The sequence below is a fragment of the Cheilinus undulatus genome, linkage group 3 (assembly GCF_018320785.1).
Source record: "Cheilinus undulatus linkage group 3, ASM1832078v1, whole genome shotgun sequence".
Lineage (NCBI taxonomy): Eukaryota > Metazoa > Chordata > Actinopteri > Labriformes > Labridae > Cheilinus > Cheilinus undulatus.
Genome location: NC_054867.1, coordinates 794612 through 822399, shown reverse-complemented (window position 1 = coordinate 822399; position 27788 = coordinate 794612). Strand labels below are relative to the sequence as shown.

Below are 27788 nucleotides of genomic sequence, written 5' to 3'. Positions count from 1 at the left end.
CATCCTTGCTGATGATGTGTCCAAAATACTGGATTTCAGATTTCCCAAACCGACACTTTTCCTTGTTCAGCTTCAGTCCTGAAGTTTTGATGGTTTGCATTACTGCTCTGAGGTTCTGGTCATGGTCTTTTTTGTCTGCCAAAAACCAGTATATCGTCCATCACTACCACTGCGCCTGCGTGGTCCCTCAGGAGGGTACTCATCTTTTGCTGAAATATTTCTGGGGCTGGTGTGATTCTGAAAGGTAGCCTCCGAAAGCAGAAACATCCCACTGGCGTGAGGAATGTTGAGAGCTTTCTGCTGTCAGCATTGAGTGGTATTTGCCAAAATCCACTTGAGGCATCTACTGTGGAGAAAACTGTTGCTCCAGAGAGCTGGGGGCCAATGTCCTCCAGTGTAGGTAAGATAACCCTCTCTCTTTTCACTGCTTTGTTGAGTTTAGTTAAGTCCACACAGATCCTTGGTTTCTTGTTCTTTTTAATCACTGGCACCATGGGAGCACACCAATCTGTAGCTTCATTAACCTCCTCAATGATGCCTAAAGACTGCATCCATTTTAGCTCTTCCTCAACCTGGGGCAGGATGGGAAAAGGGACACGTCGAGCTGTGACAATGCTGTAAGGCTGGGCATCTGGTCAAAGCACTATTTTCACTGGATCGCAGTTTAACAGTCCAATGTCTCCAAAAAGATCCTCAAAAGACTCCAATGCATTCACTCTGCATACAAGTCCCATTTCTGTTGCTATCTGTTGTCCTAATAGACTTGAGGTGAATGGGCCTTTCATAACATAAATCCAGAATGTGTATTTCTGTCCATTTCTCACACAGTTTGCCAGAAATTTGCCTTTGCAGACTAGCTTACCTCCAGGACTTGTGAAAACTCCCTTTGTATTTTCCAGTGGAGGGCGCTGGGGTAGGCTTTGGTATGTTTGTTCTGATATCAATGTGATATCTGCACCTGTGTCAATTCTGAATTGCACAGAAAGTCCGTTGATGTGCAGATTAGTGAGATTTTTGTCTTCATCAACATCTCTGTCTCAGCTCCTAAAAACCATGCACTGCCTTCATCATTATCATTAGCTGTAGTTTTCACTGCACCTACAAGCTTGGTTTTTACACATGACTTCAAAGTGTCCAATTTTATTGCTCTTACGGCAGCGTTTTCAGGTTGCAGGACATGCACCAAATTCGTGTGTCTTCCCACACCTTGAACAAGCCTTTCCTTGTGTTATCCTTGTAGCTCGTCTAAGCTGCTGATTTCCTTTGAATTTAGCGTGCCTCTTCTCAAAAGGGTTGCATCGTTTGAACTTGTGTGTCACTGCAGTTACTTCACTTTCCGTGGACCTGGCGCTGGCGTTTTGGACCTTTATTAACTCAGACTGGCGGGCAATACTGACGGCTTTTTCCAGGGTTAAGTCCGGTTCCAGTTGTAATTTTTGCGACACGTCATTGTCTGTGATTCCTATGACAATGCGATCTCTTATCTGCTTTTCTTTTGCAGCTCCAAACTCACAATGCTCTGCCAGTTCATAAAGATGTCTCATGAACGGCTCCACGCTCTCCCCCTGTCGCTGAGAGCGTCTATGGAAACAGGCACGCTCGTGTATAATGTTTCTTTTAGGCACAAAATGTTCATCAAACATCTTTATCACTGCCCCATTATAGTCCTCATTGTCCTCTTCAGTGAGCGTGAAAGTGCTAAATATTGGCTCAGCGCCTTTGCCCATAGCATACAACAACGTGTTCACCTGAATGTCGTCCTCTTCCTGGTCGAGTTTGGTCACTATCCGGTAACGAGAGAAACGCTGTCTCCAGGTCGACCACGCCGATGGCTAGGTGAAGTCGAATGATTCCGGCGCATGAAACTTGGCTATGTTGCTTCAAACTTCTCTCTGCTGGTCGGGAGCACCGCTTCTGACACCATGTCATCAAGTCCACTGACTCATGCTCTGAGTTTAATACTTTTAATTGGGTTCGTTCTTTGACATGGACAGGCTAACAGCAGCATAGCAACATATCCTGAGCTTAACAGCAGCAACACTTCTTCTACGGTTGCTTAACTGGGTGTATAAACACTTGTCATAGTCTAACAGCGACCTCTTGTGGCTACCTCAAGTAAGATACATTCAAATCACATCACAGTAATTGCATTTTTTGCCGTTGCGAGACTGAGCCACTCTCCCTCCTCCACAGCACGGCAGAGCGGCAGAGGAGCGGCAGTGAGGCGGCCACGGAGGTACGGAGGCCCAGAGAGGAAGCGGCGCTGCGCTCACACAGACCCGCGTCTCCTGCTCCCTGTAAAAACCCTTTTGAAGGAAGTGACCCTGGAACTGCCTCTTAACTAACTTTAACCTCTAAAGACGATTGTGTTTTAACCTGATAGTAAAAACCTGATGTTTTCACCATGCAGTGGATATAAAACCATCACTAAGCCAAAAATAATAATACTAACTTTATTTGTGTAGCACTTTTAAAAACATGGGTTTACAAAGTGCTTTGACAAGTGCAGAAGAACAAAGCAACGACCCAAAGAAAGATAAGAAGACAGAACGTGACATGCAGACATCAGCAGAATCCACACATTTAAAGAAACTAAACAAGAATATGGATGAGATAGTAATTCATCAAGATCAATATACATCAAAACCTAGACGTCATGTGAAGCCATGCAAACTAAGACATCACAGATATCAATCAGAGTGCAGACATGAAGCCATTTTACACAACTAAGACATCATGAACATCATCAGGATGCAGGCAAGACTCAGACACCAAGTACCATAAAACAATAGGAACAATAGGAACCCAGGCAATGCAGGAACCCAGCTGCACAGGCTGAGACTGAGAAAAAAGAAAAAAAACAGCCTGAAAAAAACCTGACTCCAATGTAAAAAGCATTTAAAAGTGGTATTTTAAGTTTAAAAGGGCTTAAAACTGATTTGAAAGGCGTTGAAATAACAGTATGTGTTTGAAATGGTCATGTAAAAACATTCTTATATTTAAGTTCATATCTGCTATCGATTAGTTTTGTCTTGAAATTTGTTTGTTTTGATTTAAAAAATGTTTAAAAAAACAGTAATAACCTTAAGCTAAAAATAACATGTCAGGAAAGAGCCTTTTAAAAACACTTTGAAAATGTGTTTAACTTTAAAATGTTTATTTGTTCTGATATGTTAAAAATGTAAATTCACCTCAGCAATCGACTGGTTTTGTCTAGGTTTTTCAGTTGTCTAGCACTTCCTGTTTTCGTCAGTAGGGGGAGCTGGTTGCTTGTGGCTGCTCATTACACTGTTGGATGAAAGCCAGCAACACCGCATGTTTCTTCTTTCATTCATATTGTCCCCTTTACAGGGTGTAACACATGACAATAAACTGTCTGTCTGTCTGTCTCTGCTTATGCACAACTGTTTTATTTTACTGTGTCCATTTATATCCAGTACACTACCGTCACCTACACAAACACCAGTGTAACTTGTGTAGAACCAAAGTCAGCCTCTCAGGAGGGGCGGGGAAACGTTGCTGAGAGGAGGGATGTTCCTGAAGGGGGACCCAGTCTTGGTTCTACTAGTTCTTACCTCCTTGTTGACGGTCCCATGCAGATCTGGAATGCTCAGATCTGCTTTAACGGTGAAAACGTTCTCCATGGTTTCAGCTAACAGCTGATGTTTGACATCACACGATTTCCCAGCATCCTCCTGGGCTGTACTGACATGTTCTTGGGATACTGCATGTTGCTGTGGATAATTAAACAACACAAATAAACTCTGATCTCTAATCTGAAAACAAATCAAGCCCATCAAAGAATTTTCCTGTCAGGTTGAAGACTGTAATACAGATCATTGATCAGTCACCTGGGTGTGTGTCCTTCCTTGTCTGGGCTGCAGGTGGTGCTGTAGAGTCCAGGTGTGACACCCTGATGGTCCTCTGATCAACAGTGTGAGGGATGGACATGGCTCTGTAGACAGTAGAAATATTAGACAAGAACCTTCAGGTGAGTCTAGGTGTGCCGTCCAAACAACCTCATCATCACTACAGCCAGAGAAACCTGAGTTACTGTAGCGTGTTTTAGAGTGGACTGATGTTCCGACTGATGGGTGGCATCAATGAGACCGCGTCCGCGTTCAGGACTAACCTGTTCCAGGTTTGTGTGGTTGTTCCAGCACGGCAAGGATCACTGAGCCGTCCACCACAAAATATCTAAACTTCTTCACGCTGCTGTCACCGCAGGGGGAGGAGCCAATCAGAACGTCCTCATCCATCAGGGCCCCGGGGAACGGGGAGGCTCCTGAAACCTGCATCACACTGAGAGATGAAGAGGAGTGTTCAACGCAGCAGAAACCAGGATGGTATGATCTAAAACTCACCTGAACACGCTGTAATTCTGCCCAGTCAGCATAATCTTGGTTAGACTTTTATTTTGAAAAGACTTCTTTTATGATGAAGTTTATTTTTATGCTAAAGACAGAGGTCATGTTCAGAGAGGTCATGTTCAGAGAGGTCATGTTCAGAGGTCATGTTCAGAGAGGTCACGTTCAGAGGTCATGTTCAGAGAGGTCACGTTCAGAGGTCATGTTCAGAGAGGTCACGTTCAGAGGTCATGTTCAGAGAGGTCATGTTCAGAGAGGTCACGTTCAGAGGTCATGTTCAGAGAGGTCATGTTCAGAGGTCATGTTCAGAGAGGTCATGTTCAGAGAGGTCATGTTCAGAGAGGTCATGTTCAGAGGTCATGTTCAGAGAGGTCACGTTCAGAGGTCATGTTCAGAGAGGTCATGTTCAGAGAGGTCATGTTCAGAGAGGTCATGTTCAGAGAGGTCATGTTCAGAGGTCATGTTCAGAGAGGTCACGTTCAGAGGTCATGTTCAGAGAGGTCACGTTCAGAGGTCATGTTCAGAGAGGTCATGTTCAGAGGTCATGTTCAGAGAGGTCACGTTCAGAGGTCATGTTCAGAGAGGTCATGTTCAGAGAGGTCACGTTCAGAGGTCATGTTCAGAGAGGTCATGTTCAGAGGTCATGTTCAGAGAGGTCATGTTCAGAGAGGTCATGTTCAGAGAGGTCATGTTCAGAGAGGTCACGTTCAGAGGTCATGTTCAGAGAGGTCACGTTCAGAGGTCATGTTCAGAGAGGTCATGTTCAGAGAGGTCACGTTCAGAGGTCATGTTCAGAGAGGTCATGTTCAGAGAGGTCATGTTCAGAGAGGTCATGTTCAGAGAGGTCATGTTCAGAGAGGTCACGTTCAGAGGTCATGTTCAGAGAGGTCACGTTCAGAGGTCATGTTCAGAGAGGTCACGTTCAGAGGTCATGTTCAGAGAGGTCATGTTCAGAGAGGTCATGTTCAGAGAGGTCATGTTCAGAGAGGTCATGTTCAGAGGTCATGTTCAGAGAGGTCACGTTCAGAGGTCATGTTCAGAGAGGTCATGTTCAGAGAGGTCATGTTCAGAGAGGTCACGTTCAGAGGTCATGTTCAGAGAGGTCATGTTCAGAGGTCATGTTCAGAGGTCATGTTCAGAGAGGTCACGTTCAGAGGTCATGTTCAGAGGTCACGTTCAGAGGTCATGTTCAGAGAGGTCACGTTCAGAGGTCATGTTCAGAGAGGTCATGTTCAGAGAGGTCACGTTCAGAGAGGTCATGTTCAGAGGTCATGTTCAGAGAGGTCACGTTCAGAGGTCATGTTCAGAGAGGTCATGTTCAGAGGTCATGTTCAGAGAGGTCATGTTCAGAGAGGTCATGTTCAGAGAGGTCATGTTCAGAGAGGTCATGTTCAGAGAGGTCATGTTCAGAGAGGTCATGTTCAGAGAGGTCATGTTCAGAGAGGTCACGTTCAGAGGTCATGTTCAGAGAGCCTGCTGAATGTGGCCAGATGAAATTCTGTAGACATCACAGAGGCGACGTCTTTTTAGAAGAACACTCGTCCGTCCTGTAATACTCACATGTCCCTGCTCTGTTATCTCGATGGTTTGTTCTGTTTGTGCTCCATGGTCCGAGTCACATACAGAAATAAAAGGAACGTGTAAATAACTGTTTGATACTGAAAGGTTAAAAATATAAATATAAGTGCATAATTGTGACCAAGAATGGTTTGTGTACATGTACTGACAGTGAGAATGTTAAAATATTGTATTTTTCTGGTAAAGTTGTTAAAAGCCACAGTAAAAACTAAAGCTAACTTCAGCTCAAGACAACTTTTAGTTTCATGCAGTTCAGTGAAAAAAGTATTTCCTCCTTTCTGATTTATTTCTTTTGTCAGACTTAAATTTTTCAGATCATCAAAGAAATGTTAATATTAGACCAAGATAACCCGAGTAAATACAAACTGCAGTTGTTAGAACCTGTCAGACAGAGAAGGAGGCTAAAAGATGGGGCGGACGAGACGCTTATCTCAGGAGATGAGACGAGACAAGATTTGACACCTTTTTTAATTTTGGAAAAAAAAAACACATGGGTGGATGATATGTCCTTTCTACAACTGAAAGTGATAATTGCGAAGCATTCAGGTCTATTCAAAAATGTTTAAACTAACTCCTGTTGTACTGAATAGGCTATCAATGCTTCCAAAAGTATGTCTTGTCTAACTCTGACTCAAACTGTATAGTTTAATGTTCTTCAAATCAAACCTTTCATTTTAAGTCTACAAAATTGTTCATTTACTCCACTATGCTCTCATCACTACAATTAAAATAACTATACTTAATATTATATTTAATTATATATGATAAAAACATTTAGATTCTATTAAAAGTACTTTAAGCACTGTTTACAGACTGAAATATAAAGAGCTGCATCAGTAAAATCAAACTACTATCATCCTCTTTAGGTACATCCATATTCAAAACACTCAAAAGAAATATTTCTGTCAATAACGCGTTCGCTGTCATTTAGAGAAACAGATTATTTTATCGTTTTGTGGTCTTTTTTTCTCATATCAGCTTTGACAGTGTTGGACACCACGCACAGATGCGTCAGATGTGTGTGTGTTAATATGTGTGCGTTGATGAGTGAGTGTGTGTCTCTGCTCTGTTTGCGGTCAGACAAACAGGGCAACTGGAGCTAGAACTTCACTTTTGGAGCTAACGGTGGTCTGTATGGCGCTCTAACAGAGTTTGTTTTGCTAAGTTTACTGCAGCTACTCATGTTAAGCTTCTAACTGGTGATACCTGCAGCCAACAGCTGATGGACGTGTGACTGACAGACGGTGAGATGAGAAGGAGACATGACGATGCAGCGACTCAAAGTTACAAAGTCACAAATAGCGGCACTAAAAGCGAGTCTGCGCGCATACACAAACTAAATAAACGCTGTATTCTCCTCACAGAGACTGCACAAGTTACCAGCAGCAGCATCTCATCATTTCGGACCGTTATATTGAACTCATTATGCATAGGCAGATCATGTGCGGCCCCACGGAGCGCATGAGGAGGAGGGGGTGGGGGTTGGATCACGGATCAGCTCTGTTCTTCATAGGCTCAGTCACAAACAGTTTTACAGAGTCCAGGGCATCTTTGTGATCTATTATAACTTCTATAACTAAAGGACAGCTGCTGCTCCTACTGTCTGTGCAATATTGATCTCACAAAATTGATTTTTCCACGACGAGAAATCTCATGCTGTTTTTATCTCACAAGATCTCATGGCACGAGATCTCGTCACACCCCTACTAAAAGATCTCCAACTCATCATGGAACCATCTAAAGAAGAACAGATGAGGAACAAAGTCTCTGGCATCTATCAGTCTGACAGGGTTAAAAAGACATTTCTGAGGCTTTGAGACTCCAGCCAACCACGCTGAGAGCCATTACCCACAAATGGAGAAAACTGTGAACAGTGGTGAACCTTCCCAGGAGAGGCCGGCCTACCAACATGACTCTAAGAGAACATGGACGACTCATCCAGGAGGTCCCAGAAGAATCCAGAACCACATCTAAAGACCTGCAGGCCTCACTGACTCAGTTAAGGTCAGAGGTCATGATTCAACTATCAAAAAGACACTGGGCAACAATGGCATCATGGGAGAGTTCCAAGACCAAAACCACTGCTGACCAACAAGAACTCAAAGACTCGTCTCACATTTGACTAAAAACATCCTGATGATCCCAAAGACTTCTGGGAAATATTCTGAGGACTGACCAGACAGAAGAGGAACTTTCTGGAAGGTGTGCATCCCGTTCATCTGGAGTCAAACTAACACAGAAGAACATCAGACCAGCAGTCAGACATGGTGGTGGTAGTGTGATGGTCTGGACCAGGACCTGGACCACTAGAACCATGAATTCTGCTCTCTAGCAGAAAATCCTGAAGGAGAATGTCTGACCATCAGTTCATGACCTCAAGATCAAGACCACTTGGGTTCTGGAGCAGGACCATGATCCCAAACACACCAGCAAGTCCACCTCTGAATGGACTAAAGACTAGATGAAGGTTCTAAAAAGAACCTAAGTGGCACCAAATAAAGGTCTAAGTGTACTCAGGTTCTCTGTCAGACACGCCCCCCTGCCTCCCTGTCTGCTGGTCTGTATCACATGACCATTTATCCAACCATTTGGTGTTGCACTATGATTGGCTGGTATGTATATGTGCATGTATCTGATTGGTTGCATCATTGTCCTTTTGCATCTTTTTGATATTTTTTAATTATTTTAAATCTCAATCTGGTCTTTATAACGATGTTTGCGGTGTGTTTCTGGATCTTTCTGTTTCTTCCAGACTTATTCATCCTCCTGGAACCTTGGCAGTTGGCGAAGGTGTGCCAGAAAACCTCAACATTTGGAACGTTGGTCAGACGAATCTGTGGGAGTCATGAGCATCTAGAGGCTAAACCCGCAGAGGGTCAGACAGACCCGTACGGTGCTTCCTCTAAACATCTTCACCTCTGTGGAGTTTGGCTCCTTGATGGTGACATGAGTTCAAGGCCTTCAGTGATGTAGTTAACCTCTGCAGGTGTGTTTGTTTTACTCACCAGCTCAGCGTGGCCTCAGCTGCCTCCTTCACTCTCAGAGAAACCGGGTTTAGATCCTTCTCCTCTTTACTCCTCACTTCCTGCTCCTGTCTCGACTTACTGCCTGAAATCCCCAACTCTACGATTTCCAGGACCTCAAGCAGACTCTCCTGAAATCACACCAGTAAAACCACATGATAAGGATGCTTTTTATCATATCAGCGTCTGACCTATGGTTCAGAAAGGTGATGAATTCACAGGAAGCCTCTGCTGTCTGCTGCTGTGTCAGGATCAGTTCAGGTCATGCTATACTCAATCCTACAGAACCGTGGATCTCCTCAGGGAGGATCAAAGAATCCTCCTTAGACTGCTCTCAGGGACAGAATCAGTCTCCAGTCCTGGACTATGAATCACAGAGCTCAGACTTCTGCAGAGACCACTTCATGACCAGCAGAAACCAGAGTCTGAATAGACTGAATAGATCCGTTCTCAGTGACGTCACTCTTTGGTTTCAGCAGAGGCGTATGAGGTAGCACAATGGCATCACCTGGAAAAAGCCAAAGGATTAGCCAGAGTCCATATCTGTCATCAGGTGGATCCAAACTGAAAGCATCACGCAAGGATGCTGTCAGAGAATGGCCAGACCAATCAGCTTCACTTCAGGAGAAAGAGGCCGTTGTTATGGTTACCTAGTGGGTTTATTTTTTAGCCGTTGTTATGGTAACCTGGTTTTTTTTTAGCCGTTGTTATGGTAACCTAGTGTTTTTTAGCCGTTGTTATGGTAACCTGGTGTTTTTTTTAGCCGTTGTTATGGTAACCTAGTGTTTTTTTAGCCGTTGTTATGGTAACCTAGTGTTTTTTAGCCGTTGTTATGGTAACCTAGTGTTTTTTTAGTCGTTGTCATGGTAACCTGGTGTTTTTTTAGTCATTGTTATGGTAACCTAGTGTTTTTTTAAGCCGTTGTTATGGTAACCTAGTGTTTTTTTAGTCATTGTCATGGTAACCTGGTGTTTTTTTAGTCATTGTTATGGTAACCTAGTGTTTTTTTAAGCCGTTGTTATGGTTACCTTGTGTTTTTTTAGTCATTGTTATGGTAACCTAGTGTTTTTTAGCCGTTGTTATGGTAACCTAGTGTTTTTTTAGTCATTGTTATGGTAACCTAGTGTTTTTTAGCCGTTGTTATGGTAACCTAGTGTTTTTTTAGTCATTGTTATGGTAACCTAGTGTTTTTTAGCCGTTGTTATGGTAACCTAGTGTTTTTTTAGTCATTGTTATGGTAACCTAGTGTTTTTTAGCCGTTGTTATGGTAACCTAGTGTTTTTTAGCCGTTGTTATGGTAACCTAGTGTTTTTTTAGTCATTGTTATGGTAACCTAGTGTTTTTTAGCCGTTGTTATGGTAACCTAGTGTTTTTTTAGTCATTGTTATGGTAACCTAGTGTTTTTTAGCCGTTGTTATGGTAACCTAGTGTTTTTTTAGCCGTTGTTATGGTAACCTAGTGTTTTTTTAGTCATTGTTATGGTAACCTAGTGTTTTTTAGCCGTTGTTATGGTTACCTGGTGTTGGAGCAGTGACGGGTGTCGTGTTATCCAGACGTTCAGACAGTAGAACGTGGCGATGATGATGGAGTGCAGGTCTCTGGAGTGAAGCGGAGCAGGACGACTGCACTGAAACACGATGTAACTACAGATCAAACTGAGCGCTCGCCGCCGCTCGTTCTCCTCCACAGTCACCTCCACCTGCAGGAGAACAGGAGGTTGCAGTGAGGAACATCATCATCATCATCATCATGTTGTGCATTCTTGTGGGTGGAGTCTGCAAGGGTCCACCTTGGCCAGTCCTCCCAGTACTTCCAGCACAGACAGACAAAGAGCTGAGTCGTTCCTCCACTGGGCCGACAGACGCTGAGTCAGCAGGCGGACAAACTGAACCCAGAGGATTCCTGCCGAGTCAGACTGCACTGCTCGTTGCCATGGAAACACATTCATGCATGCGCACAAACACAAACACAGAGTTAAAAACTTAAATACTCTGCAGAGCAGCAGTTTGAAAACCTGTCATCGTGGTTGAATACCGTTTCCTCTGCCGCGTTTATTTGGGCTGCTGGTTCCACGATGACGCTCGGTGTTCTAGAAACAGGGGTAAAGTTTTAGTCTGGCACGTTCAGAGGGATATTTTGGAAACTTTGAAACTTTCAAAAAAGTTGGGACAGTGTGTAACATGTCAATAAAAACAGGTCAGGGTATTTTTAAATCCTTTTCAACTTAAACTCAACTGAACAGCACAGACAGATATGTAATGACCACAGTTATTTAGTCTATTGTTTCATTGATAATATTTACTTGTTATGAATCTGACGCTTGCAGAATGTTCCAAAAAGGTTGGGACAGGAGCGTGTTAACCACTGTTTTCCATCACCTTCTCTAACAACACTCAACCCAAGCAAACTGAAGCGTCAGTGGAGTGAAGGCCAAGTTCTGGAGGAGGAATTCTTTCCCATTCTTGCTCACATATTTATACCAGGTGTTCTGTCTATGATATATTTATATCAGGGGTTTCTGTGGTTGTATTTGTGCTTCATAATGCTCTGTAAGGGCTGCACGGCGGTGCAGGGGTTGACCCATGGGGTTAGCGTGTTCTCCCTGTGCATGTGTGGGTTCTCTCCGGGTTCTCCGGCTTCCTCCCACCACCAAAAACATGTTTATGCATGTCCAGTTGTTTGTCTATCTCAGTACAGGGTGTGCCCCGCCTCTCGTCCAATGAAATAGAGGAGAGCTCAAATTTAAAAATTCTGTGTGTGTGAGACGTGCAGCGTCTCTGAGCTCCGCCCTAACACCGGCTGCCAGTCTGTCAGTAGATGGATGTGTGAAACACATCCGTCTGGGAAAGCTTCAATAGGAAACATTTGAGAAAAGGCAGAGGCTTTGAAAAAAACTCGGAGTATGATTGGATGAACGTTCTGTCTGTCACATCTCTACGGGCCAATCAGAGCAACAAAACACGTGACGTAGCTGCTAGCAAGCTACTGAGGAATAACGCAAACCATGGTGACTGTAGACGTGTCAGTACTCGACTTTTGTGGTTTTTGAAAAGAAAACAGCTCACTGCTGTTCTCTGTTCTTCTTTTAACCAAGAAATGTCCTCAAGTTCTGATCAAACTGGCGCTTTAGCAGCATCCACGCTAATCTCTTCCTCCATCACTGCACCAGCTCTTGCTGCTGCTTGTTTACGTCACGACTCTGCCACGCCTGAAAGTACCGCCCCTCGTCTCTGATTGGTCCTGTCACTTTCTAACCGGGACAAACGGTTCAGATGGGAGCTTTGAAGACGGATTCACCAGAGAGAAACACGGAAACGGGCGTGTCCATCTGCTCTGTGAGGTTAGTTACTTGTACTTCTCGGCTCAGTTACTTTAGTTTACTTGGTTTAAACAAATGAAGTTGTGTTTACTTAAAAATCCAAAACAGCAATTTCAGCTCTATTTTTAAGAGCTGATAGAACTCATTTTAGTTTGAAGTGAACAGTACTCAAACTATTGAAGTATTTTTGTTATTACTCAAATTATTCAAGTTGTGACAAATCTGCAGTTTTCCCAGAATGCCTTTGGGCACTAAACCTTTATGAACTCTGCTGTCTTGGTCAGAACACTTTTGAAAAAGAGATTTTTTTAATCTCTAAGAGGTTTGCTCCTGGTTAAAGGTTAAATAAAATAAATAAATAAAATTCACCATGAGTAAAGTTGCTGTCTCAGTTACATAGGGGGCGATGTTAATGTTATTAATGGCTATGAATAGTGAATGACACTGACAATAATAATAATAATACAATAATAAAACAATAATAAAATACCTACTGGTGCAGCGGGTCACTAACAGCCATTGTTGTAAATGTTGGCACAGTTAGACCAGCTTAGGTGAAATGATAAGAACTGCACAGTCAAAGTAGATGATTTAGCCTCAGTCCTGCAAACTTAAATTAACATTTCAGTCTCAGGTTTGAGCACATCAAATCACTGATTTAAACTTTAATAGTTCATGTAGAACAAGTACTGCACACTAAAAGTCAACATGTTTTTTTAACTCACAAACATCAAGTGTAGTTTACTTGTTATTTTTGAGGCAACGAGTTTCCATATTTTTTAGGTAAGCTCAACTAATTTAGTTTTACAGTGTAGGAGTCAGTAGTGTCATTGAATTAAATTCCTATTCAATGTTCATGAAAATAACGGATGAGAAGGGAATAATTTTGTGCTCAAACTAAAAAATAAAAAAATCAACAGGCTGGAATGGTTTTAATATGACCTTCATTTAGAAATGATTGACTGTATTGTTTCACCTTTTCTCTGAAACTGTTCTCTCGTGGCGGGAAATTTCCCTCAGGAATGAAAATAGCCAAAGTCGTCCTACTTTACTAACCAGGTGATAAACACGTCAGCAGACTGTTGTCCAGTCTGTTTTCACAGCTATCACAAACATTAGAAAATCTCTCTAAGAGGCTAAATGACTAAACTAATAGTCTGAACCAGGCCTGGATCAGCCACTCCCCCTGGATTAGCCACTCCCCCTGGATAAGCCACTCCCCCTGCTCTGATCAACCATGAATCCAGAGAAACAGAACCACTTCACTCACAACAACAGAGTCCTCAATGCTCCAGAGAGAAACAGATATATTCTTGATTATTAGCATTGTCTGAAGTACAGAGGTACGACATCGGAGGGCTGGCTCATGATTGGCCAACCAGCTGTTAGGAGGAGGGGCATCATCCACATGAACAGACTCGGTGTGGAGCCTCAGAGCTCTGCTGGTCAGACTAATATTAAAGACTAATGTTTGATTTCTGAGTCACTGAAGTTTATCTGATTTGCTGATGATACAGCGATCTCTTGTTGTGAGGAACACCTGAATCTACGTCTGCATGCAGAGAAGTGCAGACGTTTAAAAATGATAACAAATCACCTCTGAAAAACAGAAGTCATCCTTCTATGGAAACTGAGCGTCAGACCTCGGCTATAAGATCAGGATAAATGAAGAAATGAAAAATAAATGTTTGGTGTAATCATTGACGATAAATTAAACTGGAAATCTCACATTAACTATGCCAAGGTGTCAAAATCCATCATTTATTACTGCTGAAATGAGGCTGACAGTTTCTGGTTAAAAATAGGACCCTGTTAGGTCCTCAGGTTAGTCCTGAATCCAGGATCCAGCCCCTGCTGTGGTTGAGTGTGACACCCCTGCTTTAGATGAAATGTCTTTTAGTTTTAGTGTAGTTTCAGTCAATGAAATGAACACTGGCTGTAACCGGGTTTGTCTTTGTCCGGTACCATCAGGGTCCTGGGGTCACGGTCTGGGGCACATCGTCCCATGACAAAAAACAACAGCAGTAAATCAAACCAATGTGAGGAGCATCTGGCCTCATGTTTATCGTATATCTTGTCGTTGTGATGCGCTGAAAACGATTGGCAGATCACTGCTTTCTATTTGTTTTTAAAGATTTATTTTTGGCCTTTTTGCCTTTATTTTGATAGGACAGTGGATAGAGTCGGAAACAGGGGAGAGAGCGGGGAGGGACATGCAGGAGATAGTGCCATGGGCCGGATTCGAACGCGGGTCGCCTGTGTATGTGGCGTGTGCCTTAACCACTCGACTACCGGCACGCCCACTGCTTTCTATTTTTATTCACATTTTACATGGTGTCCCCATTTTTTTTGAGAATTAGGGTTTATAAGAGTTTTTCCCTAAATTCATAAGGTTTGAAAATAAATGAACTTACCTGTGTTTGTCCTGCTGCTTCTAACAGAGCCGAGTCCTGGACCAGATTCAACATGGCCGCTATGAAAAAACACACAAGAGGTCAACAGGAAGTAACCAGCTGCTCTGAGCTCTGATACAAGCAGTCTGTACTATAAATACAGGAATTATGTTCTAGTGAACACCTCCCATCATTAGCGTGGCTGAGGTAGAGCGGCGCTAAAGACCCGGTTAGGCTGTTAGGATTAAAAATTCCCAGGACGGTCTAGTAGGAACCCCCCTTTGCCCAGGTTAGTCCCAGCAGAGGTCTGACCACTGATGTTCAGTGTCCCAATGAGACCCGAGACTCACAGAGGATGGTCTGGGTGTTGAGGGTGTCTGTCTCTGTCTGCAGAGCTCCCAGCAGAACGCTGAGTAGGCGGGGCTTCATGGACAGGAAGCTACCTGCTGCGATGTCATCACCACTGAGCCGCCTGTTGGATGACTGAATGTACTGTGTAGACAGGTACAAACCAGAAGAATATGCATGATACCTGATCCAAGCCCCAAGCCAGGTGTGCACAGGTGTGTGGGAGCTCACCTTTGATTGGACGGAGGGAAACTGCAGTGGGAGGGGCAGCAGAGACAACAGGATGAGGATTGAAGCTCGTCTTAAATCCACTGGATTCACAAAGGCCTTAAAACTGAGCAGCTCCCTGGAGGAGAGGAAGGCAGAGAGGTAGACCTTTACCTGCAGACACGCCTCCCTGGACCTGCAGGTTACAGACTACAGGTGTGATATTCTGCGTCCTGGTCTACCTGTCCAGCAGCACGCTCTCCAGCGCTGAGATGAAGGCAGGTAGCAGCAGGTTGACTCCGCTCAGATCACAGCAGAACAGACTGGTGGAGTTCAGCAAGATGGCGGCGAGAACAGGAGGACACGGCTCCTCTGACACCTGGAGAGCCTGCAGGAGGACCAGGTAAAACCTGAGGGGGGACAGAGGAGCGAAGACACTTTTGTTTTTAGAGATGGACAGACAAACACCCAGAGAAACCAACAGTCTGATCATCATCAGGTGAATGACTGAGAAACACCAAGGAAAAGACTTTACCTGGACAGGTAGACCGGCAGGATGTCCTCTGAAGACTTCTTACAGGTGAAGATCCGGCAGAGCGTCCCGTGGGCCTCGGCCCGACCCGCGGCCCAGCGCTCTGACATCACAGTGACATCACTCTGGTCTGCTGGAGAGGAAGCACACAGGGAGTTCATCAGGTGGATGCTCACCTGCAGCACTGATGTGGTCTAACTACAGTAGCACTGTGTAGCTAGGCTGACCTGGGTCTCTGCTGACTAGAGCAGCATCGAACAGCCAGCGACCAAACAGGTGGAGGAGGGAGTCCACATTACACCTGAGGGGGGAAGGGGAGGGGCGGGGGGAGGAGCTTAAAGGGGGACAGTATGAGGGAGAACAGGTGGGAGACTTCCAGGGATGGAGTGGTGAAGTCTGAGGGAGGAGAGAGAGACAGGTGACATGTGGCCTGATGGGTAATGAGTGATGTATCAGTGAGCATACAGACACATGTACACCTGGGCAGGTAAGAGAGTACACCTGTTCAGGTGCTCTGATTCCACCAGTCATACCGTTGGAGCTTTGCCGGTTGCCTTGGACACGTTCCCAGCTTTCAGTCGTCTGGTATGGGGAGGCGGGGAGCTGCTAGGGGGCGGGGCACTTGGCAGGGTCAATACATTCACAGGAGTGGGCGGGGCACTGCCAGAGCGAGGCCGGGAGAGACCTGAGGAGACAGGAAGACAGGTGAGCCACAGCGTCCTTATTTAGGACACTGAAACAGCCAATAGAAAGAAGCAGGTAGGCAGGAGGCCGGGGCTTACCGTAGGGGGGGAGGCGGTCTCTGAACGGGCTCTTTGTCACCGTAACACCTGAGGAGACGAGGTAGAGATTAGACCTTCTCTAAAGACGGTTCAGGCTCATGATGAAAACGGTTTTTACAGCAGGAGACACCTGAGAGAGACTCTGAGGTCTGAACCGTTACAGCTCTAATCAGGCTGCTCCACTGTTCTATTGGTCCAGGCATCATGCTCTACCAGCCATGATTGTTCTTCTCTGATAAAGTATCTACTATCTCACAATCCCTGTCCTCACCCATGTCTCTGTACGGTTATAAACATGCACTGACTGAACCATTCAGAACTGACAACCAGCTCAAGGACTAAAGTCCACGACAACCAGCTCCAAGGACTAAAGTCCACGACAACCAGCTCCAAGGACTAAAGTCCACTACAACCAGCTCCAAGGACTAAAGTCCACGACAACCAGCTCCAAGGACTAAAGTCCACGACAACCAGCTCCAAGGACTAAAGTCCACGACAACCAGCTCCAAGGACTAAAGTCCAGTACACCCAGCTCAAGGACTAAAGTCCACGACAACCAGCTCCAATGACTAAAGTCCGAGACAACCAGCTCAAGGACTAAAGTCCACGACAACCAGCTCAAGGACTAAAGTCCACGACAACCAGCTCAAGGACTAAAGTCCACGACAACCAGCTCCAAGGAACTAAAGTCCACGACAACCAGCTCCAAGGAACTAAAGTCCACTACAGCCAGCTCAAGGACTAAAGTCCACTACAACCAGCTCAAGGACTAAGGTCCACTACAACCAGTTCAAGGACTAAGGTCCACTACAACCAGCTCAAGGACTAAAGTCCACGACAACCAGCTCCAAGGACTAAGGTCCACTACAACCAGCTCAAGGACTAAAGTCCACGACAACCAGCTCCAAGGACTAAAGTCCACTACAACCAGCTCAAGGACTAAAGTCCACGACAACCAGCTCAAGGACTAAAGTCCACGACAACCAGCTCCAAGGACTAAAGTCCGAGACAACCAGCTCAAGGACTAAAGTCCACGACAACCAGCTCCAAGGACTAAAGTCCACGACAACCAGCTCCAAGGACTAAAGTCCACGACAACCAGCTCCAAGGAACTAAAGTCCACGACAACCAGCTCCAAGGACTAAAGTCCACTACAACCAGCTCAAGGAACTAAAGTCCACTACAACCAGCTCCAAGGACTAAAGTCCACGACAACCAGCTCCAAGGACTAAAGTCCGAGACAACCAGCTCAAGGACTAAAGTCCGAGACAACCAGCTCAAGGACTAAAGTCCACGACAACCAGCTCCAATGACTAAAGTCCGAGACAACCAGCTCAAGGACTAAAGTCCACGACACCCAGCTCAAGGACGAAAGTCCACAACCAGCTCCAAGGACTAAAGTCCGAGACAACCAGCTCAAGGACTAAAGTCCACGACAACCAGCTCCAAGGACTAAAGTCCGAGACAACCAGCTCAAGGACTAAAGTCCACGACAACCAGCTCCAATGACTAAAGTCCGAGACAACCAGCTCAAGGACTAAAGTCCACGACAACCAGCTCAAGGACTAAAGTCCACGACAACCAGCTCCAAGGACTAAAGTCCGAGACAACCAGCTCAAGGACTAAAGTCCACGACAACCAGCTCCAAGGACTAAAGTCCACGACAACCAGCTCCAAGGACTAAAGTCCACGACAACCAGCTCCAAGGACTAAAGTCCACGACAACCAGCTCCAAGGACTAAAGTCCACTACAACCAGCTCAAGGAACTAAAGTCCACTACAACCAGCTCCAAGGACTCAAGTCCATGACAACCAGCTCCAAGGACTAAAGTCCATGACAACCAGCTCAAGGAACTAAAGTCCACGACAACCAGCTCCAAGGACTAAAGTCCACGACAACCAGCTCCAAGGACTAAAGTCCACTACAACCAGCTCCAAGGACTAAAGTCCACGACAACCAGCTCCAAGGACTAAAGTCCACTACAACCAGCTCCAAGGACTAAAGTCCACGACAACCAGCTCCAAGGACTAAAGTCCACTACAACCAGCTCCAAGGACTAAAGTCCACGACAACCAGCTCCAAGGACTAAAGTCCACGACAACCAGCTCCAAGGACTAAAGTCCACTACAACCAGCTCTAAATTAGATTAGATGGGATGAGATTACAGATTAAAGATTAGAGATTAGAGATGAGATGAGATTAACCAGATTAGATCAGATTAGATTAGATCAAATTAGATTAGACATTAGATTAGAGATGAGATTAGATTAGATTAGATCAGATTAGATTGGATTTGATAAGATTAGATCAGAATAGATTATGCACTGACTAAAGTCCACAACAACCAGCTCCAAGGACTAAAGTCCACGACAACCAGCTCCAAGGGCTTCCTGGTGAGGATGTTAACTGTCAGAGCAGCTCTGTCTAGAGGACCCCTGTAGTGTATGGAACAGATATGGACTGCTGTTACTCAGATTAGATGAGATGAGATGAGATGAGATGAGATGAGATTAGATTAGAGGTTAGAGATTAATGTATCAGATTAGATTTGATCAGATTGATTAGATTAGAAGAGATTAGATTAGACTAGATTAGATTAGATTACATTAGATTAGAGATTAGATATTAGATAAGATTAGATTAGACTAGTTTAGATTAAATTAGATCAGATTAGATTAGATTAGATTAGATTAGATTAGATTACATCAGATTAGATTAGACTAGATTGTATTAGATTAGATATTAGATTAGATTTTAGATTAGTTTAAATTAGATTAGATCAGATTAGATTAGATCAAATTAGATTAGATATTAGATTAGATTAGATTAGATTACATCAGATTAGATTAGAATAGATTGTATCAGATTAGATATTAGATTAGATTATATCAGATTAGATTAGATTAGATTAGATTACATCAGATTAGATTAGAATAGATTGTATTAGATTAGATATTAGATTAGATTAAATTAGATTAGATTAGATTAGATTAGATTAAATTAGATTAGATCAGATTAGATTAGATATGATAAGATTAGATCAGAATAGATTAGATTAGATTAGATGAGACTATAATTGGTTTACCGATAGACGGCAGACGGTCTCTGAGATTGGTCCATGAAGACAGTCCTGGAGGAACACAGCAAAATGCAAATGTAGTTAAATGTGGCAGTAGCACCAACAACAAAGACACTGTGTGTGATGTGTGTGTGTATGGATGTAAAGGAAATCTGTGAGATCCAGGGTTTCTGCATGTGTATCATTGTTGATGTGACTTCATGGGTGTGTGTAATTTTTGAATATCTGAGTATGTGATGTTTGATTATCAGAGTGTGTGATGAGTACCAGTGTGTGACTGCAGCTGCTCCATCGGCTCTTTGTTGACCACAGCTAATCCTGCAGGAACATACGACAAGGAGACTGTTACATGTCAGAACTTTATTTAGTATAATTTTTTTTCTTAAATATCAAAAAACAATTATTAGACCTTTTTCTCAGAAAGCTGATATTTATTTTCCTGTTTTGTTGGAGAGCTAACTGCATGATGATAAGCTCATTCTAGATCATTTTCATTGAAATGAGGCCTGTAGGCCAGCTTAGGTAGACCTAGCTCAGCTGAAACCACAGACTGACTCTCAGCACGGTACTCTACTGTCCAACATGGTATGCAGTATTGCATACTAAACTGCATACTTAACTGCATACTTAACTGCATACTTTACTGCATACTTAACTGCATACTTAACTGCATACTTTACTGCATACTTAACTGCATACTTAACTGCATACTTTACTGCATACTTAACTGCATACTTAACTGCATACTTTACTGCATACTTAACTGCATACTTAACTGCATACTTAACTGCATACTTAACTGCATACTTAACTGCATACTTTACTGCATACTTAACTGCATACTTAACTGCATACTTTACTGCATACTTAACTGCATATTTTACTGCATACGTAACTGCATATTTTACTGCATACTTTACTGCATACTTAACTGCATACTTAACTGCATACTTAACTGCATACTTAGACGGTGAGGATGTTAAGCAGTAAAATATGCATACTTAACTGCATATTTTACTGCATACTTTACTGCATACTTAACTGCATATTTTACTGCATACTTTACTGCATACTTAACTGCATACTTTACTGCATACTTTACTGCATACTTTACTGAATACTTAACTGCATATTTTACTGCATACTTTACTGCATACTTAACTGCATACTTTACTGCATACTTTACTGCATACTTAACTGCATATTTTACTGCACATTTTACTGCATACTTAACTGCATATTTTACTGCATACTTTACTGCATACTTAACTGAATACTTTACTGCATACTTAACTGCATACTTTACTGCATACTTTACTGCATACTTAACTGCATACTTTACTGCATACTTAACTGCATATTTTACTGCATACTTTACTGCATACTTAACTGCATATTTTACTGCATACTTTACTGCATACTTAACTGCATACTTTACTGCATACTTTACTGCATACTTAACTGCATATTTTACTGCATACTTAACTGCATATTTTACTGCATACTTAACTGCATATTTTACTGCATACTTTACTGCATACTTAACTGCATACTTAACTGCATACTTAACTGCATACTTTACTGCATACTTAACTGCATACTTTACAGCACACTTTACTGCATACTTTACTGCATACTTAACTGCATATTTTACTGCATACTTTACTGCATACTTAACTGCATACTTTACTGCATACTTTACTGCATACTTAACTGCATATTTTACTGCACATTTTACTGCATACTTAACTGCATATTTTACTGCATACTTTACTGCATACATTACTGCATACTTTACTGCATACTTAACTGCATACTTTACTGCATACTTAACTGCATATTTTACTGCATACTTTACTGCATACTTAACTGCATATTTTACTGCATACTTTACTGCATACTTAACTGCATAGTTTACTGCATACTTTACTGCATACTTAACTGCATATTTTACTGCATACTTAACTGCATATTTTACTGCATACTTAACTGCATATTTTACTGCATACTTTACTGCATACTTAACTGCATACTTAACTGCATATTTTACTGCATACTTAACTGCATACTTTACTGCATACTTTACTGCATACTTAACTGCATACTAAACTGCATACTTTACTGCATACTTAACTGCATATTTTACTGCATACTTAACTGCATACTTAACTGCATAGTTTACTGCATACTTTACTGCATACTTAACTGCATATTTTACTGCATACTTAACTGCATATTTTACTGCATACTTAACTGCATACTTAACTGCATACTTAACTGCATACTTTACTGCATACTTAACTGCATACTTAACTGCATACTTTACTGCATACTTAACTGCATACTTAACTGCATACTTTACTGCATACTTAACTGCATACTTAACTGCATACTTTACTGCATACTTAACTGCATACTTAACTGCATACTTAACTGCATACTTAACTGCATACTTTACTGCATACTTAACTGCATACTTAACTGCATACTTTACTGCATACTTAACTGCATATTTTACTGCATACGTAACTGCATATTTTACTGCATACTTTACTGCATACTTAACTGCATACTTAACTGCATACTTAACTGCATACTTAGACGGTGAGGATGTTAAGCAGTAAAATATGCATACTTAACTGCATATTTTACTGCATACTTTACTGCATACTTAACTGCATATTTTACTGCATACTTTACTGCATACTTAACTGCATACTTTACTGCATACTTTACTGCATACTTTACTGCATACTTAACTGCATATTTTACTGCATACTTTACTGCATACTTAACTGCATACTTTACTGCATACTTTACTGCATACTTAACTGCATATTTTACTGCACATTTTACTGCATACTTAACTGCATATTTTACTGCATACTTTACTGCATACTTAACTGAATACTTTACTGCATACTTAACTGCATACTTTACTGCATACTTTACTGCATACTTAACTGCATACTTTACTGCATACTTAACTGCATATTTTACTGCATACTTTACTGCATACTTAACTGCATATTTTACTGCATACTTTACTGCATACTTAACTGCATACTTTACTGCATACTTTACTGCATACTTAACTGCATATTTTACTGCATACTTAACTGCATATTTTACTGCATACTTAACTGCATATTTTACTGCATACTTTACTGCATACTTAACTGCATACTTAACTGCATACTTAACTGCATACTTTACTGCATACTTAACTGCATACTTTACAGCACACTTTACTGCATACTTTACTGCATACTTAACTGCATATTTTACTGCATACTTTACTGCATACTTAACTGCATACTTTACTGCATACTTTACTGCATACTTAACTGCATATTTTACTGCACATTTTACTGCATACTTAACTGCATATTTTACTGCATACTTTACTGCATACATTACTGCATACTTTACTGCATACTTAACTGCATACTTTACTGCATACTTAACTGCATATTTTACTGCATACTTTACTGCATACTTAACTGCATATTTTACTGCATACTTTACTGCATACTTAACTGCATAGTTTACTGCATACTTTACTGCATACTTAACTGCATATTTTACTGCATACTTAACTGCATATTTTACTGCATACTTAACTGCATATTTTACTGCATACTTTACTGCATACTTTACTGCATACTTAACTGCATACTTAACTGCATATTTTACTGCATACTTAACTGCATACTTTACTGCATACTTTACTGCATACTTAACTGCATACTAAACTGCATACTTTACTGCATACTTAACTGCATATTTTACTGCATACTTAACTGCATACTTAACTGCATAGTTTACTGCATACTTTACTGCATACTTAACTGCATATTTTACTGCATACTTAACTGCATATTTTACTGCATACTTAACTGCATATTTTACTGCATACTTAACTGCATACTTTACTGCATACTTAACTGCATATTTTACTGCATACTTTACTGCATACTTAACTGCATAGTTTACTGCATACTTAACTGCATACTTAACTGCATATTTTACTGCATACTTTACTGCATACTTAACTGCATACTTTACTGCATACTTTACTGCATACTTAACTGCATACTTAACTGCATATTTTACTGCATACTTAACTGCATACTTTACTGCATACTTTACTGCATACTTTACTGCATACTAAACTGCATACTTTACTGCATACTTAACTGCATATTTTACTGCATACTTAACTGCATACTTAACTGCATAGTTTACTGCATACTTTACTGCATACTTAACTGCATATTTTACTGCATACTTAACTGCATATTTTACTGCATACTTAACTGCATATTTTACTGCATACTTAACTGCATACTTTACTGCATACTTAACTGCATATTTTACTGCATACTTTACTGCATACTTAACTGCATAGTTTACTGCATACTTAACTGCATACTTAACTGCATATTTTACTGCATACTTTACTGCATACTTAACTGCATACTTTACTGCATACTTTACTGCATACTTAACTGCATATTTTACTGCACATTTTACTGCATACTTAACTGCATATTTTACTGCATACTTTACTGCATACTTAACTGAATACTTTACTGCATACTTAACTGCATACTTTACTGCATACTTTACTGCATACTTAACTGCATACTTTACTGCATACTTAACTGCATATTTTACTGCATACTTTACTGCATACTTAACTGCATATTTTACTGCATACTTTACTGCATACTTAACTGCATACTTTACTGCATACTTTACTGCATACTTAACTGCATATTTTACTGCATACTTAACTGCATATTTTACTGCATACTTAACTGCATATTTTACTGCATACTTTACTGCATACTTAACTGCATACTTAACTGCATACTTAACTGCATACTTTACTGCATACTTAACTGCATACTTTACAGCACACTTTACTGCATACTTTACTGCATACTTAACTGCATATTTTACTGCATACTTTACTGCATACTTAACTGCATACTTTACTGCATACTTTACTGCATACTTAACTGCATATTTTACTGCACATTTTACTGCATACTTAACTGCATATTTTACTGCATACTTTACTGCATACATTACTGCATACTTTACTGCATACTTAACTGCATACTTTACTGCATACTTAACTGCATATTTTACTGCATACTTTACTGCATACTTAACTGCATATTTTACTGCATACTTTACTGCATACTTAACTGCATAGTTTACTGCATACTTTACTGCATACTTAACTGCATATTTTACTGCATACTTAACTGCATATTTTACTGCATACTTAACTGCATATTTTACTGCATACTTTACTGCATACTTTACTGCATACTTAACTGCATACTTAACTGCATATTTTACTGCATACTTAACTGCATACTTTACTGCATACTTTACTGCATACTTAACTGCATACTAAACTGCATACTTTACTGCATACTTAACTGCATATTTTACTGCATACTTAACTGCATACTTAACTGCATAGTTTACTGCATACTTTACTGCATACTTAACTGCATATTTTACTGCATACTTAACTGCATATTTTACTGCATACTTAACTGCATATTTTACTGCATACTTAACTGCATACTTTACTGCATACTTAACTGCATATTTTACTGCATACTTTACTGCATACTTAACTGCATAGTTTACTGCATACTTAACTGCATACTTAACTGCATATTTTACTGCATACTTTACTGCATACTTAACTGCATACTTTACTGCATACTTTACTGCATACTTAACTGCATACTTAACTGCATATTTTACTGCATACTTAACTGCATACTTTACTGCATACTTTACTGCATACTTTACTGCATACTAAACTGCATACTTTACTGCATACTTAACTGCATATTTTACTGCATACTTAACTGCATACTTAACTGCATAGTTTACTGCATACTTTACTGCATACTTAACTGCATATTTTACTGCATACTTAACTGCATATTTTACTGCATACTTAACTGCATATTTTACTGCATACTTAACTGCATACTTTACTGCATACTTAACTGCATATTTTACTGCATACTTTACTGCATACTTAACTGCATAGTTTACTGCATACTTAACTGCATACTTAACTGCATATTTTACTGCATACTTTACTGCATACTTAACTGAATACTTTACTGCATACTTTACTGCATAATTTACTGCATACTTAACTGCATATTTTACTGCATATTTTACTGCATACTTAACTGCATATTTTACTGCATACTTTACTGCATACTTAACTGCATACTTTACTGCATACTTTACTGCATCCTTAACTGCATACTTTACTGCATACTTAACTGCATGTTTTTCGGCATACTTAACTGCATACTTTACTGCATACTTAACTGCATACTTAACTGCATACTTTACTGCATACTTAACTGCATATTTTACTGCATACTTAACTGCATACTTTACTGCATACTTAACTGCATACTTTACTGCATACTTTACTGCATATTTTACTGCATACTTAACTGCATATTTTACTGCATACTTTACTGCATACTTAACTGCATACTTTACTGCATACTTAACTGCATACTTTACTGCATACTTTACTGCATACTTAACTGCATATTTTACTGCATACTTTACTGCATACTTAACTGCATACTTTACTGCATACTTTACTGCATACTTTACAGCATTCTTAACTGCATATTTTACTGCATACTTAACTGCATATTTTACTGCATACTTTACTGCATACTTAACTGCATATTTTACTGCATACTTTACTGCATACTTAACTGCATAGTTTACTGCATACTTAACTGCATATTTTACTGCATACGTAACTGCATATTTTACTGCATACTTAACTGCATATTTTACTGCATACTTAACTGCATACTTAACTGCATACTTTACTGCATACTTTACTGCATACTTAACTGCATATTTTACTGCATACTTAACTGCATACTTTACTGCATACTTTACTGCATACTTTACTGCATACTAAACTGCATACTTTACTGCATACTTAACTGCATATTTTACTGCATACTTAATTGCATATTTTACTGCATACTTTACTGCATACTTTACTGCATACTTTACTGCATACTTAACTGCATATTTTACTGCATACTTAACTGCATACTTAACTGCATACTTTACTGCATACTTAACTGCATACTTTACTGCATACTTTACTGCATACTTTACTGCATACTTAACTGCATATTTTACTGCATACTTTACCGCATACTTAACTGCATACTTTACTGCATATTTTACTGCATACTTTACTGCATACTTAACTGCATATTTTACTGCATACTTAACTGCATACTTAACTGCATACTTAACTGCATACTTTACTGCATACTTAACTGCATACTTTACTGCATACTTAACTGCATACTTAACTGCATACTTTACTGCATACTTAACTGCATATTTTACTGCATACTTAACTGCATACTTTACTGCATACTTAACTGCATATTTTACTGCATACTTAACTGCATACTTAACTGCATACTTTACTGCATACTTAACTGCATATTTTACTGCATACTTAACTGCATATTTTACTGCATACTTTACTGCATACTTAACTGCATATTTTACTGCATACGTAACTGCATATTTTACTGCATACTTAACTGAATATTGTACTGCATACTTAACTGCATACTTTACTGCATACTTTACTGCATACTTAACTGCATATTTTACTGCATACTTAACTGCATACTTTACTGCATACTTTACTGCATACTTAACTGCATATTTTACTGCATACTTAACTGCATATTTTACTGCATACTTTACTGCATACTTTACTGCATACTTAACTGCATACTTAGCTGCATACTTAACTGCATACTTTACTGCATACTTTACTGCATACTTAACTGCATACTTTACTGCATACTTAACTGCATACTTTACTGCATACTTAACTGCATACTTTACTGCATACTTAACTGCATATTTTACTGCATACTTAACTGCATACTTAACTGCATATTTTACTGCATACTTAACTGCATACTTAACTGCATACTTTACTGCATACTTTACTGCATACTTAACTGCATACTTTACTGCATACTTTACTGCATACTTTACTGCATACTTTACTGCATACTTAACTGCATACTTAA

The 27788-nt window shown here is 40.7% G+C and overlaps 1 protein-coding gene across 1 annotated transcript in view; it reads right to left on the bottom strand.

The window, feature by feature from the left end:
* LOC121506708 (ral GTPase-activating protein subunit beta-like) overlaps positions 1-27788 on the bottom strand; it is a 34749-nt gene that overhangs the window by 693 nt on the left and 6268 nt on the right. The window contains exons 7-25 of the mRNA XM_041782560.1: positions 19897-19947; positions 19636-19680; positions 16550-16597; positions 16299-16452; positions 15995-16131; positions 15771-15897; positions 15478-15645; positions 15242-15374; positions 15031-15163; positions 14702-14760; positions 11003-11057; positions 10758-10888; positions 10485-10667; positions 8951-9099; positions 4133-4302; positions 3852-3955; positions 3576-3764; positions 1329-1832; positions 505-572 (exon numbers count right to left, since the gene is read on the bottom strand). Coding sequence (XP_041638494.1) covers positions 505-572; positions 1329-1832; positions 3576-3764; positions 3852-3955; positions 4133-4302; positions 8951-9099; positions 10485-10667; positions 10758-10888; positions 11003-11057; positions 14702-14760; positions 15031-15163; positions 15242-15374; positions 15478-15645; positions 15771-15897; positions 15995-16131; positions 16299-16452; positions 16550-16597; positions 19636-19680; positions 19897-19947 — 2608 coding nt within the window. The remainder of the gene's footprint in view (positions 1-504; positions 573-1328; positions 1833-3575; positions 3765-3851; positions 3956-4132; positions 4303-8950; positions 9100-10484; positions 10668-10757; positions 10889-11002; positions 11058-14701; positions 14761-15030; positions 15164-15241; positions 15375-15477; positions 15646-15770; positions 15898-15994; positions 16132-16298; positions 16453-16549; positions 16598-19635; positions 19681-19896; positions 19948-27788) is intronic.